The sequence below is a fragment of the Alexandromys fortis genome, unplaced genomic scaffold (genome assembly GCF_014885135.2).
Source record: "Alexandromys fortis isolate MF-2015 unplaced genomic scaffold, M_Fortis_MF-2015_v1.1 scaffold_63, whole genome shotgun sequence".
NCBI classification, from domain to species: domain Eukaryota; kingdom Metazoa; phylum Chordata; class Mammalia; order Rodentia; family Cricetidae; genus Alexandromys; species Alexandromys fortis.
In genome coordinates, this window is record NW_026067953.1 from 8,565,051 (window position 1) to 8,582,714 (window position 17,664).

A 17,664-nucleotide genomic window follows, 5' to 3' on the forward strand; every position below is an offset into this window, starting at 1 on the left:
ATATATGAAGAAAAATATCTCTAGCTCAGCAGGGATCTCCACAGCTCCTCTCATTTTTCTGGTGCCTAAAATGCGGCACCAGAACTTGCCCAAACTCATCCTAAGCTGACAACCTCCTAGGCTGGGAGCCATCTGGGAGCCACCCAACCCTGGTTCAGGACAAGGAGGGCTCTTTTGTACCCCCATACTGAAGTCACTGAAGATTGGGAACCTGATGGGAGTAGAGAGATACAGGCGTCACTCAGTGAAAGGGAGACGGTCTATGTTAGGGGTCCCTTCAGCCATTAGCAGAGGTCAGTGCTGAAGGCTTAGGTTCCAAACCCAGCCACATCCTTATTGGCTGGTCTCCGTGTAGGGGCCATCGAGTCCCTTCTCACATCCATCTTTTGACCCTAAAGATGAGGATAGTGGCATTTTTTCTCCCGGCATCCCTCATGGCACATGTGCAAGGACTCCACTCATCCACGAAAAGATGAAAGCTTGGAGAAGTTTCCCTGGTGGGGTCTGGATTTATGCGCAGCTCTCAGTGTCTCCTGCTATACTGCCTCCAGGCTCAGGACAATCTGAGGTAGCCCTGCTCTTCCTGAGGTCCCTCTACTGGAGCAGATGTCAGGCCAGGGAATTGGGTACTGGTGTCCAGGCAGGGATGGATGCGCTAGGACACTGGCTACAGGTCCAACCCCACTCCTCCTCCAGCATGTCCAGAGGATTCTCCGTGCCTGGACGCCCACAGCGTAGTCAGATCACGCTCCTGGAGCCTTCCCGGTGTGAGTCTTAGAAGACCTGGGTCTGAACTGGTTCCACTCAGGCAAATTGGAAAGGTTCGTGGTGCTAGTCTCAAGGAGGTAGGGGTGAGAGGATGAGGGACAGGACTGGTCTTAGAAATATAAGCCTTGCTTAGGATCTCGGGCCCTGGAGACCTGCTGCCTGTTCTTGCCAGTCTCCCATAACATCTGCTTCCAGATGTTCCCACACACTGACCCTGAATCAGCTTTGTGTCTCAAGGGACCACCAGTCATATATCCCCACTTCTTCCTCTCTCCAACTTTTGTCATGCACATTTAAAAACCCGACCCCTGGACATGGTCTGATCTGGTCAACCCAGAACTTTGCTGATGACGTTCTAGAAACAGTGAGTTAGTCCTGTATCTGGGACATTCACGTCCTCATGGAGGAAAGAAAATAGACGTTTGTGCTGGGTAGTTTCTTTGTCCACTTGATACAAGCTAGAGTCATCGGGGAAAGGGACTCTCAATTGGCTGCCACCTCCATCAGATTTATGGGAAATTCTGTGGCAAATTTTTATTTTTAAAAATATTGTATTTTTTATTTTATGTGTGTGGGTGTTTTGTCTGCATTTATGTATGGACACCATGCATGTACAGTGTCTGTGGAGGCCAGAAGATCCCCTGGAATGAAGTTATAGACAGTTGTGAGCTGCTATGTAGGTGCTGGGAACCAAACCCAGGTCTCCACGAGAGCAGCCAGTGCTCTTACTTTCTATGCTCTCTCTCTAGCCCCATTTTTTCTGGTTATTGATTGATGCGGGAGGACCCAGCATACCATGGACAGTGATGCCCCTGGGAAGGTGTCCCTGGCTTGTATAAGAAAGCAGGCTGGGCAGCATTCCTCCCCAGTCTCTGTTCCATTCCACGCCCTGGCTTCCTTTCATAATGGGCCACAAAAGCTGTAAGATGAAACAAACCCTTTCTCCCCCCGTCTGTCTGTCTGTCTGTCTGTCTGTCTATCTATCTATCTATCTATCTATCTATCTATCTATCTATCTATCTATCGCCTTGGGGCTGGAGAGATGGCGCTGCTTTAAAAGCACTTGCTGCTCTTATAAAGGACGCAGGTTTGGTCTCAGCATCCACATCAAGTAGTTTACAACCATCTATAACCTCAGTTCCAGGGGATCTTCAGGCCTCCAAAGGCACCAGTCACACACATGATACACACACACACACACACACACACACACACACACACAATTCTTCAAAAATGAATTAAATAAAAACATATTCTGTGACTTTAGGATAACCAATAGAAATGAAGTACCTTCCAAGTGCCCAGGCTTCCGTGGGGTCACATCAATATGCCCGCTCCTTCTCATGCATGTTCAAGGCCAAGCACCTACCACAGACCACAGTGACAACCATATTTATAAGTATATTTTTATTGACAATAAAAAAATCTCAATGCTTCCTCCCTTGCAAGGAAGGGGCTACTGAGTCTTGACGTGTGCGTCTGCCCACCAAGACAGAACACCAGCGGCACAGTCACCTCCCATACACACGCATTGCTAAGAAGGCAAAGTTCAGAGTTCAGAGTTCAAGGTATTTACATTCATGCAATGCAGATCTCACACTACCTAGGCTGTTTAGGTCATATTTGTACAGATTGGAATACAGTATTTATATATATATATATTTGTATAGATAGATATCTCTTTAAATATATATATAACTATATATAATATTCCTATTTTTTACATCTATTATTCTTCCATCCACATGTCCTCGAGAAGGCTTTGTAGAAACACCTGGTAACTGGGAGAACCTAAATGCCGCTGAGTTCTGACACAACTTGACCACAGTGGAACGCATCTGGGGAAACAGGTGGGCATGGACACTTCACCTGACTTCTGCATTCAGGCTGCTCGACGGACAGGGTCTTGGCGGAGTTGCCGTGGGCCCTGTGAAATGATGTTCTAAGTCCACGCTCTCGGTTGACAGAATCACGTTTCAGCCGTGTGGGTTTAAAAACTGGTGGCTTCTGTTGTGATGAAAGACGTACCCTCTAAAGGGCCTGTCCTGGGCTTGGGGATGCTGTTCTCTAGGGACGCCCTTGTAAAACCTAGGCACCTCCTTTGGCTTCCCCTAACTGTGGAGTGAGGTTATGCAAGCCCACTAGAGAGAATTTACATGCACACTAGCCAAGCACAGCGAAAACTCAGCCTTGGTCCCTGCTGGCTAATAGTACACACACTGTGGGCTTCCTAGGTTTCAGCCAAGGTCAGGACGTGGGTGCATGGAAATCTCAGGGTCTGCTCAGTCCTTCATGTCCCCTGGCAGAGAGCTCCCCTCCAGCTACAGGTGTCCCTTCTTTACTCTTGGGAGCCCAAGGTGGGAGTGGGGTGTTATGCTCTCCCGTGAGGCTCCAGAGAGTGTGTGTTTACAATTAGACCAGTCCTCCTATCTGTCCAGTGTCAGCTGCAGGCACGGGCGCCAGGGGACTGTGGCCCTAATGTCAGTTTAGATCAAGGTGGTGGTCGTGGTGGTGGTGGTGGTGGTGGTGGTGGTGTGTGTGTGTGTGTGTGTGTATGAGATAGATAGATAGATAGATAGATAGATAGATAGATAGATAGAGATAGATAGATAGATAGATAGATAGATAGATAGATAGATAGATAGATAGATGGATGATAGAGAGGAGTAAGGGTAAGAGACACGGTACTGGGATGGAATCTGCCAGGCTTCTCATTCCTGTTTGCCTGTCCCTTACCCACCTCCTCTGGCTTCTTCGTCACTTGGAACCACATCCAAAGAGGACTGCCAGGTGTCTCCCTGGGTGGGGTAAGGGCAGTCCCACAGAAGGTTCTTGGCAACCCCACGCCAGAGCCAAGGTATGCTGTGAAGGGGAAATTCAAACCCATCCCCAAACCATGTCCTCAAGCAAAGGAGGGCAAATGCCATGTACAGGAGGAGTGCCCAGGACCTCCCCTTAGCCTGCGCCTGCCGATAGACTCAGGAGCAGGGTAGTGGTAGCCCCAGGGACTGATTTTCTTGTCCCTCAGTTTTACCTGGCTTTGAAATTCTCATGTGGCACAAACACCCACCAGAGAAGATCTCTGTGGGGTGAGGAGGAGGCTAATGAACTCAACTAAATCTCTACACTGTGGGGGTGTTGCCCTCGAGCAGGCCAGCTTCCTTCTAGGCAAGGGATGTTGACTTCACCGTGTGGGTGGCCTCCAGGGAAACCAGCCTGTGGGCAGAGGGTTACCAAGGCTAGATGGCTCTTCACCACTCTCCCTCGCTCCCACAGAAAGGAGCCCTGGCCCACAGAAAGTCACTTCCCGGAGGCACAGAAGAACACCACCTTCTCCTGGGAGCTTTCTAAGTACCAAATTTAGGTTTCAGGGACTGTTGTGGGTAAGGGAGGCACATGGTACCAGACCCACACTGGCCTGGCGCAGAGTGCCCACATGGTTTTGGCACAAGCTGTAACCTCTGACCAGTGAGGCAGAGCCTGGCTCACACTGATGCTTCTTGAAGAGCCAGGTGTGGGGTGTCAGAGCAGGTACAAAGGGAACCCCTGACTTTCTTGGGACACTCTCAGTCTGGGCTTCTGGGAGACACTGAGTCCACTGCCAGGGGACTAGGCAGGCTGGGCCTACTGCTTCCCAAAGCAGGCATGCAACCAGGAGCCACAGGCTAGGCTGTGAGTGGGCCAGGGAGGGTGGCGCAGGCTCTGGAGGCGGAAGACCATGGCAGGTACAGTTGTGGACAGATGTGTGGGAAGCACCTTTGGAAGGGGACATTTGTCTCATGGCTGTGTGATGGCTTTTGCTAGAATGTCCACAGAGAAGTAGGTGGGCTTCCTGGATGAGAGGAAGCTTCCGGAATGGGAGCAATCCCTGAATCATCTTTCTTCTGGCTAAAGAGGGGTGTCTTTCTGCCCCAGGAAAACAGGCAGACCCTCGACGTTCACCGGAGTACGTGCTCTTAGTAGCAACTGGGTGAGAGTCGATGTGCCCAAGACAAGACAAGAAGGAGGGTATGGAGAACCCTGGGTGGTGCTGATGCTCAGGGGCCACATGCAGGGGAGCCTGGCTCAAGCCTGGTGTCTGTGCTGCACCCCGGAAGTTGACCAGGGCTACCCTGGGAAGAGGATGCTTTCTCTCTCAGGAGGCCCGAGGCCTGTAAAGCAGGAAGTCATGGACAGGCCCAGAGTCACCCCATGTCCACCAGTGCCACCAAGGTGCCCTTCCAGCCAGTGGGTCCAGGGCCTGCAGATTCACACCACCGCAGTGTTCACGTCCACCCCTTTGCTACTCTGGGACGAGCTCATGGGATATTCTGCAACACTGGTGCCGTTTTCATCTTTTCTCAGCGGTTTCCTAGAAAGGGAGGGAGGGAGGGGAACAAGGAGATTGTTAGAGACAGCAACTGTGATGGTGCGACCTCCGAGTCAGAATCCAGGTTAGCAGCCTGTGGGGTCAATCAGAAGCCGCGTAGAATCTTAGCTAGGATGACCATATAATTTAGTATGCACACCAGGGCCTATTGACAAGGAAAGAGGGGACAGGGACAAGTCCAAATCAGAACTGTTCTGGACAATCCAAAGTGTGTGGTCAGCCTAGTATGACCACGCTCTGATTGATCCCTTTGGGAGCAGGTGGTTCACAAGAAGTAGCATTAGTAGTTGGACTTCGCATCCTGCCTCTGTGTGTTCAAAGTAACAGTAAATGCGGTGAACGAATGAATGGTCAGGGCTGTGGGCGGCATTAGTCAGGCTGGCTGGTGACGGGAGTGACGGTACAGGTGACTCTGCTGGTGATGATAACGGGGGTAGAGGTGTTAGCAAAGTGGTGGTGGTGGTTGCAGATGGTAGAGGAGATGTTGCTGTTGTGACAACGATGGTGAAGGAGGTGGTGGGATTTTGGAGGTTATGGTAGTAGTGATAATGTGAAGAAGGTGGTAATGGCAGAGAAAATGGTGGTGATAGTTCCAGTGGTGATGACAGAGATGCTGGTAGTGATGATAGTGATGATGGTGGGGGAGGAGGTGGAGACGCTGGTGGCGATGGTAGAAGTGATGATAGAGGTGATAGTTGTGGTAGTAATGACGGTGGGGGCAGATGGAAACAGTGATGGTGGGGTATAATAGCAGGGGTCACGGTTGTGTTGATAGTGGTGGTGACAATGATTGTGGCGATGGTTGTGGTGGCGGTCATGAAGTCCCAAGCTGAGCTAGTACACAGTAGGGGTTCTTTAGCGGTTTTCATTGAACATCTGAAGCTCATTTCAGAGGTCACCAAACCCAGGATCCATTCCTGTTATGTGCACAGGGATCAGGAAGGCTGGGAGGGAGGCACTGGAAAGGGTCTAGCCCACTTGCTGAGAGTGTAAAATCACAGTGCTATCTCCCCACCTGGCCGAAGTCCTCTTTCCTCTCTGAGTCATTCAGGGGGTGTCTCTGGCCTCCACCCTCTGGTCTACAACCTCTTGGGCTGGGCTGTTCAATCTGTGTTTCACACCACTAGACTGCTGTTTCATGGGTGATGATGACTCGAGCTGCACAGAGCTCAGACACCTCCTCCATGCCCAGAGGTACCCAGACAAATGGCTCTTGCTAAGTATTATCTAAACTAGACATTTATGGCCATATTCAAAAGCTCAAGGATTGATTGCTTCTGCCTTCTCAAGCACCCCCAGAGCCTCCCCAAAGACAAGATGAACAGGCATGGTATTTTGTGACTGTATCAAAGACCTTTGGATAGACACTGAAAGTCTCAGCAGTCAGGGGAGGCAGGGGATGGTCAATGGAGTCATGAGACAACCAGGACTTCTTAAAAGCCACACTAAGGTCAAGTCTCTGCACGGTTCCCTTTCTTGTAGCGGAAGTTGTTCACAGAGGAAATCGCTCTAGGTGGCTGAGCCTAGGCACTGTGGCTTTTGGAAAGGCAAGATCAAATCCACACTTCCTTCCCTGGTGTGTCATACTTTGTATAGTCTGTTCAGGTAGAGAAAATCTTGCCCCTCCTTAGGGCTTCCCGAAGATAGACTGGAGGAAGACAGTCATTTCATGGGAGGGAAACTGAGGCTGAGAGTGACAGCTTTGCCTGCATTGCAGTGGGGCCGGGACTTTCATCCTTGACTGGCCCCTTAGGTCAGCATCTCCCCAGGCATTCTCTTAAGAACGGGCTCTGGGGTCTAGCTGCTGGGGAAAGCCTCCTTACACCTCCTCCCAGAGAGCTTTCAAAGTCATATTGGGGTTTCCAAGAAGTCTGTCTTGCCTAGCTTTAATCCAAGATGGCCCACTTCATGCGGCCTAAGAGCTCCCAGATGCCAGCTTGTGCTCATGGCGGCATAAAAGGTCCTTATGAGAGACTTAGCCTGTCCACCTCCTGGCACTAGAGCCAAGCCCCTCTCTGCTCTGATCCCCATACTCTGTCCTAACTGTTCCCAAAGCCCTCTGGGCTTCACTGGAACCAGAGAAAGCTGAACTATCCCCAAAGCAGAAGCTGGCTCTGGGACTCCATTCTCTCACCAAACATGTCATTCATGGGGGACACTGGCCATGTTAAGGGGCCGAGGCCACATCTTCAAGAATCTTAGCTTTCTACCATGCTTTACCTGTGTGAACTCAGGCAATCTAGGCAACTTCTCTGAGCCTCAGTTTTCACATCTCTAGAATGGGTACAGCAACGGCGTTCCCCCCTCCATAGGTTTGTTGGAAGGGTTAAACACATTAGTGCAGATCAAGCATGTGAATGAGTCTAGCATACAGTAAGTGCTCTGTGAGTGTCTGTTAGGACTCAGCACTGCCAACAGAGAGGTGTCATGGGAGCTGCTTGGCTGGCCAGCCGTGGCCATCGTACCGTGCTCTAGTCTGCCCAGACTTCCTACTTAGCATGCACCTTCTGAGGCTTTGGAAGAGCTAGCAGACATGGCGAGGACTCCTGATCCTCCAATCTGTTGGCCAATCTGGACTGGTTCCACTAAACCAGGCAGAGGCCACAGAGAATGCCTTTAAAGGGCTTGGTTCCTAAAATCAAAAGGAGGGGGCGTGAGCATCTATCTCCATGTGCCCTGGCTTCTGGGGAGAGGGATGGGGGCGTGGCCTTCTCACTTGGAGATCTTCTGTCCCCACCTACTAGATGCTCCTGAACTCCACTGAGAACATCATGTGTTGGGCTCCAGCTGCAGAGCCCAGAAGGGTCTCTGCCTCCACCAGGGTCTCTGCCTGGGTTCTAGGGCTCTGCTGGCAATGAGATAACACTGTCATCCTCTGCCGATTCTGCGCGCACACACACACACACACACACACACACACACACACACACACACCCTACGACGGCCCAGCAGGGGCCTCCCCTATAGAGTATAGATGTTCCCAACCTTGAGTCCGAAGCCAGAAGAAGCTTGCCCCAACCACCAAGGTGTCACTAGGACAAGCAGATGTGCATGGACACCTCTCTTTCCACACCCCGTGAAGACGAGGCTGAGATGTGGCCTATGAGCTTTCTCACATCATCCTTTGGCTATTTGGGTTGACTGTGGGATGCTTAGCATGTGCTCAGAGAGGGGAGCAGAAGGGGGCTTGGTGAACATGGGAGGCGCCAGGGGAGGGTCCCTCCCCTCCCAGGCTGGGACTCTCCTCTGTGGAGAACTGCTGCTCTGCAGGTGAAGATCTGGACTGCATGGAGCTCTTCCCAGCATGCAGGCTGGAGGAAATTCTCCCAGGCCGCACACGGAGCTAGAGAGGGACCTTCCAGGGTATCCAGGCTCCCTGGGTGCTCTGCAAACCCCTGGAATGCCACATGGTGATGAAGGTGGATATTGTTTGTGTGTGTGAGGGGCTGTGGGCAAAGGTGGCCCACATGGTGATGAGGGTGGATATTGTTTGTGTGTGGGGTGGGGAGCTGTGGGCAAAGGTAACCCACATGGTGATGAGGGTGGATATTGTTTGTGTGTGGGGTGGGGAGCTGTGGGCAAAGGTAACCCACATGGTGATGAGGGTGGATTATTGTTTGTGTGTGTGAGGGGGGCTGTGGGCAAAGGTGGCCCACATGGTTATGAGGGTGGATATTGTTTGTGGGGGGAGGGGCTGTGGGCAGAGGTGGCCCACATGGTAATGGGGGTGGATATTGTTTGTGTGTGGGGGAGCTGAGGGCAAAGGTGGCCCCACATGGCATCTGACCCACTGAGGGTTTTTGGCACCTGCTTTTCCAAGGTTCTCTCCAGCGGAATAGTCAGCCACAACACAAGAAATGTAAGCATGTCCTCAGAAACAGCCCTATACCTTTCGCTCGCTCTGGCACTAGGCACACACAAGACCTCTCCCCTTTTTGAGAACTGGTTCCCAAGGTCACCTTGGACAGCCCAGGAAGGCCTGTCTTGGATTTCCGGAAGTCCTTCCTGGCCTGGGACCTCTGGGTACACAGGAGGCTGAGGCAGGAGGACCGAGAGCTTGAAGCCAGCCTGAGCTACATTATGAGAATCTGTTTCAAAAACATATGTATCTACTGAACCTATAATTTGGGGACGTAACCAGAATGTCAAGATGGTGAAGAAGGGAGAGCGGAGAGCTGAACATGTGCCCTACAGCTGTGTATGAGACAGAGGGGCCCCAACCTACTGGGACAGGAGGACAAGACAAGCTTAATCATATTGTCACCTCCAGAAAAACGTCACCTCCACGGCTTTGCCAAGGGCGGTATCTGTATTATCATCCCAAGGTACACAATGAAGGTGCACATACCAGATTCTGAAAGCCCCACAGGGTCAGGCAGGGCTCAACTACTGTCAATTAGAATCGGCATTCATCATTTTTTACCGCCGAGTAGTACTCTAATGTGTAGATGTGCCACACTTTCTTTATCCATTCTTCAGTTGAGGGGCATCTAGGTTGTTTATAGGTCATGGCTATTACAAATAATGCTGCTAGGAACATAGTAGGATACATGTCCTTGTAGTATGATTGAGCATCTTTTGGGTATAAGCCCAAGAGTGGAATTGCTGGGCCCTGAGGTAAATGGATTCTTAATTTTCTGAGAAACCACCATACTAATTTATGATTATACAAATTTGCATTCTCACCAGCAATGGATAAGTGTTCCCCTTACTCTACATCCTCTCCATCTTAAGCCATCATTGGTGTTTTTGATCTTAGCCATTCTGACTGCTGTAAGATGGTTGTTTTGATTTGCATTTCTCTGATAGCTGAGGATGTTGAACATTTACTTAAGTGTCTTTCAGTCATTTGAAATTCTTCTGTTGATAATTCTCTGTTTAGTTCTGTACCCCATTTTTAATTGAGTTATTTGGAATTTTGATGTCTAATTTCTTGAGTTCTTTATATATTTTGGAGATCAGTCCTCTATCTGATGTGGGGTTGGTGAAGATCTTCTCCCATTCCGTAGGCTGCCTTTTTGTCTTATTGACTGTGTCCTTTGCTTTGTAGAAGTTTCTCAGTTTCAGGAGGTCCCATTTATTTATTATTGCTTTCAGGGTCTGTGCTACTGGTGTTATATTTAGGAAGTGGTCTCCTGTGCCCATGCATTGAAGGCTACTTCCCACTTTCTCTTCTATCAGGCTCAGAGTGGTCAGATTTAGATTGAGGTATTTAATCTATTTGGACTTCAGTTTTGTGCATAGGGATAGATATGGATCTATTTTCATTCTTCTACACGTTGAAATTTGCATGCAAATGGATGGAACTAGAAAAAAAACATCCTGAGTGAGGCAACCGAGACCTAGAAAAATGAATATGGTGTGCACTCACTCATAAATGGGTACTAGCTGTAAAGCAAAGGATATTGAGCCTATATAGTTCATGATCCTAGAGAAGCTAAGTAACAAGATGAATCCTAAGAAAAACATACATAGATCCACCTGGAAAGGGGAAACAGACAAGATTGCCTGACAAAATTGGGAGCATGGGGGTGGAGGAAGTAGAGAGGGCAGAAAGGGGAGATGAGGGGAGAAGGAGAAGGGGGAGGAGAACTTGAGGGAATGGGATAGTCGAGATGGAGGAAGGACAGAGATGAGAGCAAGGAAAGAAATGTTTTGATTGAGGGAGCCCTTATGGGGCTAGCAAGAAACCTGGCACTAAAGAAATTCCCAGGAATTCACAGGGATGACCCCAGCTAAGACCCTAAGCAATAGAGGAGAGGGTGCCTGAAATGGCCTTGTCCTGTTGAATATCTTATGAATGACTGATGACTATCTTAAATATCACCATAGAACCTTTATCCAGAAACCGATGGAAACAGAGGTGGAGACCTGCATTGGGCACTGGACTGAGCTCCCAAAGTCCAGCTGAAGAGTGGGAGGAGTGAGAAATGAGCAAAGAGGTCAAGACCATGATGGGTACACGCACTGAAACAGTCTACCTGAGCTAATGGGAGCTCACCAACTCCAGCCAGACAGGAAAGGAAACAGCATAGGTCCAAACAGAGACCCTCTGAATGTGGGCGACAGTTGCATGGCTGGGGCAGACTGAGGGGCCCCTGTCAGTGGCACCAGGATTTATCCCTACTGCATGTACTGGAACCTATTCTCTTTGGATGGCTACCTTGCTCGGCCTAGATATAGTAGGGAGGGCCTTGGACCTTCCCCCAAAGCAATGTGCCTTACCCTCTCTGAGGAGTGGATGAGGGGGGTGGAGTAAAAGGATAGGTAGAGGAACAGGGAGGAGAGGAGGGAGTGGAAACTGGGATCAGTATGTAAAATGAAAAAAGACAGTGTTTTCTTTTTAAAAAAGAAAGAAAAGAAAAGAAGAGGAAAGAAAGAAAGAAAGAAAGAAAGAAAGAAAGAAAGAAAGAAAGAAAGAAAGAAAGAAGGAAGGAAGGAAAGGCCATTCATCATGGCCCCTCTGAGTACCCACAGCAGGCAGCTCTCGCCTGGCCTGGGGACCATCACTCCTCTTGTCTGGGGTCAGGTGAATAGTTTATGACAAAATTATCTTTACCGTTTGTAAACACTACCCCTCTCTGTCAATGGAGCTTGCACATAGTAGGTATTCGCAAAAACAGTTTAGCAGTGGGGATTCCATCCATTTTGGTGTTCAAAGCAAGGTCTGTACCCAGAGTTACTGCATCTCAGGGTCTCTGAGCCCCTCTGTCTGTCCTTCTGACCCAGCAGAGCACAGACATCAAATCCAGGGGTCCCTCTTTTCAACTTCACAGAAAGGCAGGCAGGCATTTGGAGTCTCATCATCAATACAAAACTTTAGTTGAGCACCCCAACACAGCGGGAGGTGAGCTTTGGCACCACACAATTCTGGATTCAAATTCTGATACCAAGGCAGCTTCCTAGCTCCCTGGAGACTCAGTTTCCTAAACTGAAAAGTACAGCACATTGGGAAGGATGGGACGAGACGGACCAAGGACACAGAGGGGAGGCAAACCGAAGCCTAGCCCGGAAATTCCAAGTCTAGTTCCTGAGCACTGGGTGTTTGTGGAGGCCAGCCTGTGGCCTGAGGGCTGGCAATAAAAAAAAAAAGCTCAGGCCCGGAGTGTGCAGCCCAGGTCTGTGCAGCTTGATTTCCCTCTCCTGCCCAGGTGTCCCGGTTTGAGGCCCAGGTGCCTGACCACACCCTAATTTTAAGTGTTCGTTTGTCATTCTTTTTGGTTTTGAATTATTAAAATGAAATTACACAGACAATTGGATTCAGCGGGAAAAATTAAGTATTTTAGATGTTAACAATTATTCTAATAATAATACTATAGAAGTAACTTCTGGAGCATGGGAATTAGGGAAGAAAATTCCTTTCTCCAAAATATTATTAATGTTTTATAATAATAATGTATAATGCTACCCTTTCGGTGTTTGCCCTTGCATGGTTTTTGTATCAGGCTGAGAAAGACGGGTGACTTACAGAGTCAAACTTCCTAACGCTGCGAAGGTATGTCTGAGATCACCTCTAAAATGCTAAAGCTAGAAGAACAAAGAGGGTAACCACTGTAGCTGTTACAACAAACTCATGACAAGCATTAAATGGGGTCGGGATGAAGGGGGTCCCCTCCTGTCCTTCCTGCTCCTGATTGGTGTGACCATCTGTCACTTACAACGGTGGTCAGGCAGTTGAAGACGTCCCAGCCGAGCTGGGCTCCCTGAGGGGCCTCCACCTGGGCGCTGTGGCTGGACACTCACCTCTTTATGGCTTTGTAGCAAATGATGACCAGCACAGTCAGAAACACCAGGGAGGCACAGACGACAGCGATGATGATCACCAGCCCCGACCACCAGCTGTCCTCCGCGGGGCACGAGGTAGAGTTGGGAGCTGGAAGACACTGAAGTCTGAGTATCTCTGAGTGAGCGAGGTGGGTCTGCGAGGGGTTGGCGAGGGAGCGGCACTCACAGCCATCCATCACCCCGAGGAAGGCCCTCTGACCTCTCCTGCTTTCCCTACCCCCACCTCAGCAAGGTGACATCATGCTTGGCCCCCAGCCAGCCCCTCCCCCATTCGGTGCCTCCATCGAGCCTTGGCAAGCTCAGAGCCGGGGGCCTGAGCGCCTGGCTAAACAGGCCTCCATCCTCCCAGGCATGAGCTAACTGACAGCAGGGTCGGGTTTAATTTCCCATGAAAAATAACAGAACATCTCATTCTCTCAGTCGAGGCATTAAATCCGGTGTGTCTGTGGTTGGGGGTGGGGCGGCGGGCTCGCAGGGGACTTAGGAGGAGAAAGGAGGGAGGCTGGCCGCTGGATGTGCTTCTGAACTGAGTTTCTTGTGAGACGCTCACTCTTCTTGCCTGGATCGAGCCCAGGTGATGCTACCAGTACCATTCTCACTGTGCATGGACGGGGCCAGAACATGGGAAGGTGCGTGACCATCGCAGCTTCTGACTCCTCTGGTCCCCACCCTCCCCTGGAGCAGTCTTTAGGGTAAACCTGTTTCCTCATAGGTCTGGGCAGTGTTGGTGCTCACCCACTAGGAGTACAGGCCTCAAGAGACTGTTTGGTTCCCTAAGAGTAAAGCAAAGAGAGAGCCTCAGCCCGATCCCAGAGGCCTGGGGAGAACCAGACAGGACAGAGAAAAGAAAGCCCTGGGTATTACAAAAGGGCTGAGGGAGGGGAGGGGAGAGAGGCAGAGAGCAGAGGGAGGGTGAGGGAGGAGAGGAGTAGACAGACCACACAGACAGTGCTACACCAGTCATCAGTATATGCGAAGATCTGCACAAGAGTCAAAACTGTGTCCCCAGCTCTGCCCCCTCAGTACTAGGTGCTCTGAAGGAGACAGCAATCAGTTGAAGATGCTTCAAGGACACCGGGATATGTCGGGCGGGGCAGGGGGGATCCCCTCCTGTCAAAGGACCACCTGGCAGCTGTGACACACCAGCAGAAGCCACACCCGTTATTCCCAATAATTTAAAGTATCCTTGAGTCTCTTCCTCAGTAATCCCTAACCTGGGGCAACCATCCTAATGATTGCTAAAATAATAGATAGGATTGGCTTGTTCCTAGCATTCATATAAACCAAATCAGGTGATAAGCACATTCTTGTTTCCTTTTACATTTGCTTTATTTGCTTAGCAGTGATGGGGATTCGCCCAGGTCACTATGTAATTTAGCAGTTCTCCCTTTTTTGTTGGCATGTGGCATCTGCCCCCCAGCTCCACACACACATGTTCCTGTGCTACAACTGGTCATTTACCTGCTAATGGGCTCCTATGCTGTTGGCAGAGTCTAGGTCTCTAGAAAAAGCTGCAACAAACATCTGTAAGAAATCTTTTGTATAGACAGTTTCATATTCCTCTTGGGTAAAGTGTTTGTGTATGATTAATATCATAAGCAAACACCTAGACATCTTTCCCAGATGTTCATGCTCTGGTATGCTCCCAGGCAGAACCAAGAAGGAGAAGTGGAAATAAAAGGGAGTGAACACATCCTGGGATCCAGGAAGACATTCTCAGACTCCTAGGGTATCCGGACTGCCCATTAACAAACACACAGTCCCTTACATTCTCAGACTCCTAGGGTGTCTGGACTGCCCATTAACAAACACACAGTCCCCCACATTCTCTGACTCCCGGGGGATCCAGACTGCCCATTAGCAAACACACAGTTGATGTGGGTATTCCCCTCTGTATGCTGTGAATATGTTTTATTAACATTGATTAATAAAGAAGCTGCTTCAGCCTATAGCAGGGCAGAATATAGACAGCCTGGAAGAGATATAGAGAGTAGGTGGAATCAGAGAGACTCCATGTAGCTGCCGAAGGAGACAGTCACCAGAACTGTCCAGTAAGCCACAGCCTTATGGAGATATATAGAATAATAGAAATGGGTTATTTTAAGATGTAAGAGCTAGTTAATGAGAAGCCTGAGTGAATAAACCAGTGTTGTAATTAATATAGTTTTTGTGTGGTTTTTCTGGTCTGGGCAGCTGGGAAATGAGAGTGGTCTCCACCTACACAAGGTCCCAAGTGGACTTCAGTTCTCCAGAGATCATCGGAAAACCAGAGATACTGGATGAGGACACTACCAGGCTCTGTCAGCTGGAAGGAGCTGGCCTTCGGTATCAGTCACCACACAGACACTGAATAGTGCCGGAGAGCCAGCAGGATACTTGGGTATCATGTTTCCACCCATGAGCTTGTTCAATGACTGTTGATAACATCAAACTCCAAACTGTAGCTTGAATAATAACAGACAGATATTGGGGTTCAAGCTGAAGATCAGAAAAGCAAAACAGCCAAACCATGGAGAAGTCTTACCTCTACCAAGGCTGGGTGACCGCAGCCTGAGCCCTGAGCCTCTGTCTCCTCCGGTCTTATATTCCCCTTCAGTGCTGGGATTAAAGGGGTGTGACTCCCTAGTACTGGGATTAAAGGTGTGAGCCACCAATACCTGGATCTGTTTTGGCATTGATCTTTTATAGCCCAGGGTGGCCTTGAACTCACAGAGATCCATCTGCCTCTGTCTCCCAAATATTGGGATTAAAGGTGTGTGACTCCACTGTACCCAATCTTCTCCTTTGGGAGCACTGCTGAGTCTTCCCAGGGTGACTTTAGCTTTAGCACCCTGCCCATAGCTGCAGCCTCCAGTGCCCACAAAGGTTTGCCCCTCCTTTTTGTGGAGGAGAAAGCTATTTTTCCACTTCTGCGACTCTGTCCCAGGCCCTGACCTGTCTGGACACACCCCCAGGGCCATTCCACCCAGCCTATTGCAGCTGCAGTCTTCCTGTGTGTGGTCTCAGTGAGAGGTTATACCTTGGAATGTCCCAGAGCATTTGGGTCGGGGGAAGTTGCTCTCTTTGGTCACCAGAGGGAACGATTCAGCTAGGAGTGTTAGCAGAGGTACATCTAAGTTTGAGCCCTCCTTAGAAATCGCATCCACATGACAGGTTGCAGAGCTCAGTCTGGAATTTGGCAGGGTCTCTTTCCCTCACACTGTGCTAGCTGGGTGGAACTTTTCATTTTATGGTCTTTATCTAAACACTGGTACCGGAAGCAGCTGGCTCTGGTTGTGTGCCCTTCTGTCTGAAGCCCCGTGGGATGCAGTAGATGCTGATGAACACTGTATGTGTGGAAGGCAGCACCCCAAAGCAGAAACACTGCCTGTGAAAAGGAGGTATCAAGAGACGTGGTGGCATGAAGCATGGATTTTGGCCACAAAGCCAGCGATAGATCCGAAGATGGTATTCGTATTTACCCTTGCTCGAGTTGATTAGCGAATGCCTGAGCTGGAGCCTGGGCAGTATCATTTCAGGAAAGAAAATAAACATTGGAGCAACTTATGAGAGGGCTGGAGTGGGGATCTCAAGATCTTGGAGCTGCCCACTAACCTGGTTACTGCCTCAGTTTCCCTCAATACCTCTCCAGAGATCATAGACGCTCACCATGTGGGCAGGCTAGAGGCTCATATTGAGAGACAGCTTCCTGATAGTGCTCATTCACGCATGCGCTCCCCTGGATATGAATTGAGCATGCTCAGTGCCCACTGCTAGGAGCTGGAGGTACAGAGATGAATCAGACACAAGCTGTCCTCTGCCAGACCTGGTGCCAGCTGCCCAGGGATGGTTATAAAGCTGACTAAGACCTGATCTTCTTGCATGAGGAGCCGGCAATCTCCCAAAGAAGCGACACACACACTGACTGCCAATAGGCAAGAGGAGAGCAACCTGCACACTGAGTTGGTAATCCTGAATGACAGGCAGGTGGCCAGACGGGAGTGTCAAGCACCAGGAAAGGGCTGCCTCAGTCTCTGTCACTCCCTTTGAATATGACAGAAGGCAGGAACTGTCACGAAACCTCAGGGGTCATGTCACCATTTCCTGAGTCTCAGTGAAGCTGACATAGCAGTCAACTCTCCTGACCCTGGGCAGATGACGGGACAGGCAGCCAGAAGGGCACTGGAAAGGGGCCCAGGCTCAAGTCTGCTGTGTCAAGAAAGCCTCATTCTTTATAGTCACCCCATGCTTAAAAGGCTGGGAATACCCAGTTTGGGCCAGGCGCTGGACACCATGGTTAAAGGCTTTAGGAATTCTGCTTCCAGGCAACAAGGGGTAAAGGAGTGGATTTGACTGACTCTCCTAACACATCCAGAACATTCTAAATATATGAAACAATGGGCAAAGGGAACAAGACAGTAGTCCTTAAATAATTTAAGATCTAGAGTTCTGAAGCCATTAGAGGAAGATGTTTCAAGACGTAGGCACAGACCAGGACTTTCCGAAAGGGACTCGGAGTCCAGGAAATAATCCCAAGAACTGACTGTGGAGATCGTTATGGCATTAAAAATCTCTGCACAGCAAGGAGACAATCATCTGAGCAAAGAGATGTTGCTGAAAATCTTCACTGACTACCCATCAGATGGAATTATTATCCAGACTGCATAAAGAACGGAACAAAATAGACAGACAAATCACTCGATCAATAAATGGACCCATGAGCTAAATAGAGAGTTCTCCAAAGAAACACAAGTGGCCAATAA

At 49.6% G+C, this 17,664-nt stretch overlaps 1 protein-coding gene across 3 annotated transcripts in view; it reads right to left on the reverse strand.

Annotated features, from left to right (window-relative positions):
• Window positions 1–2,231: 2,231 nt before the first annotated feature.
• Prima1 (proline rich membrane anchor 1) overlaps window positions 2,232–17,664 on the reverse strand; it is a 54,708-nt gene continuing 39,275 nt past the window's right edge. For 2 of the 3 annotated variants that reach the window (XM_050151563.1, XM_050151564.1), the window contains exons 4-5: window positions 12,881–13,010; window positions 2,232–5,119 (exon numbers count right to left, since the gene is read on the reverse strand). In XM_050151563.1, the coding sequence (XP_050007520.1) occupies window positions 5,017–5,119; window positions 12,881–13,010 (233 nt within the window). In that variant the 3' untranslated portion in view covers window positions 2,232–5,016. The remainder of the gene's footprint in view (window positions 5,120–12,880; window positions 13,011–17,664) is intronic. The other variant, XM_050151562.1, reaches the window with a different exon arrangement.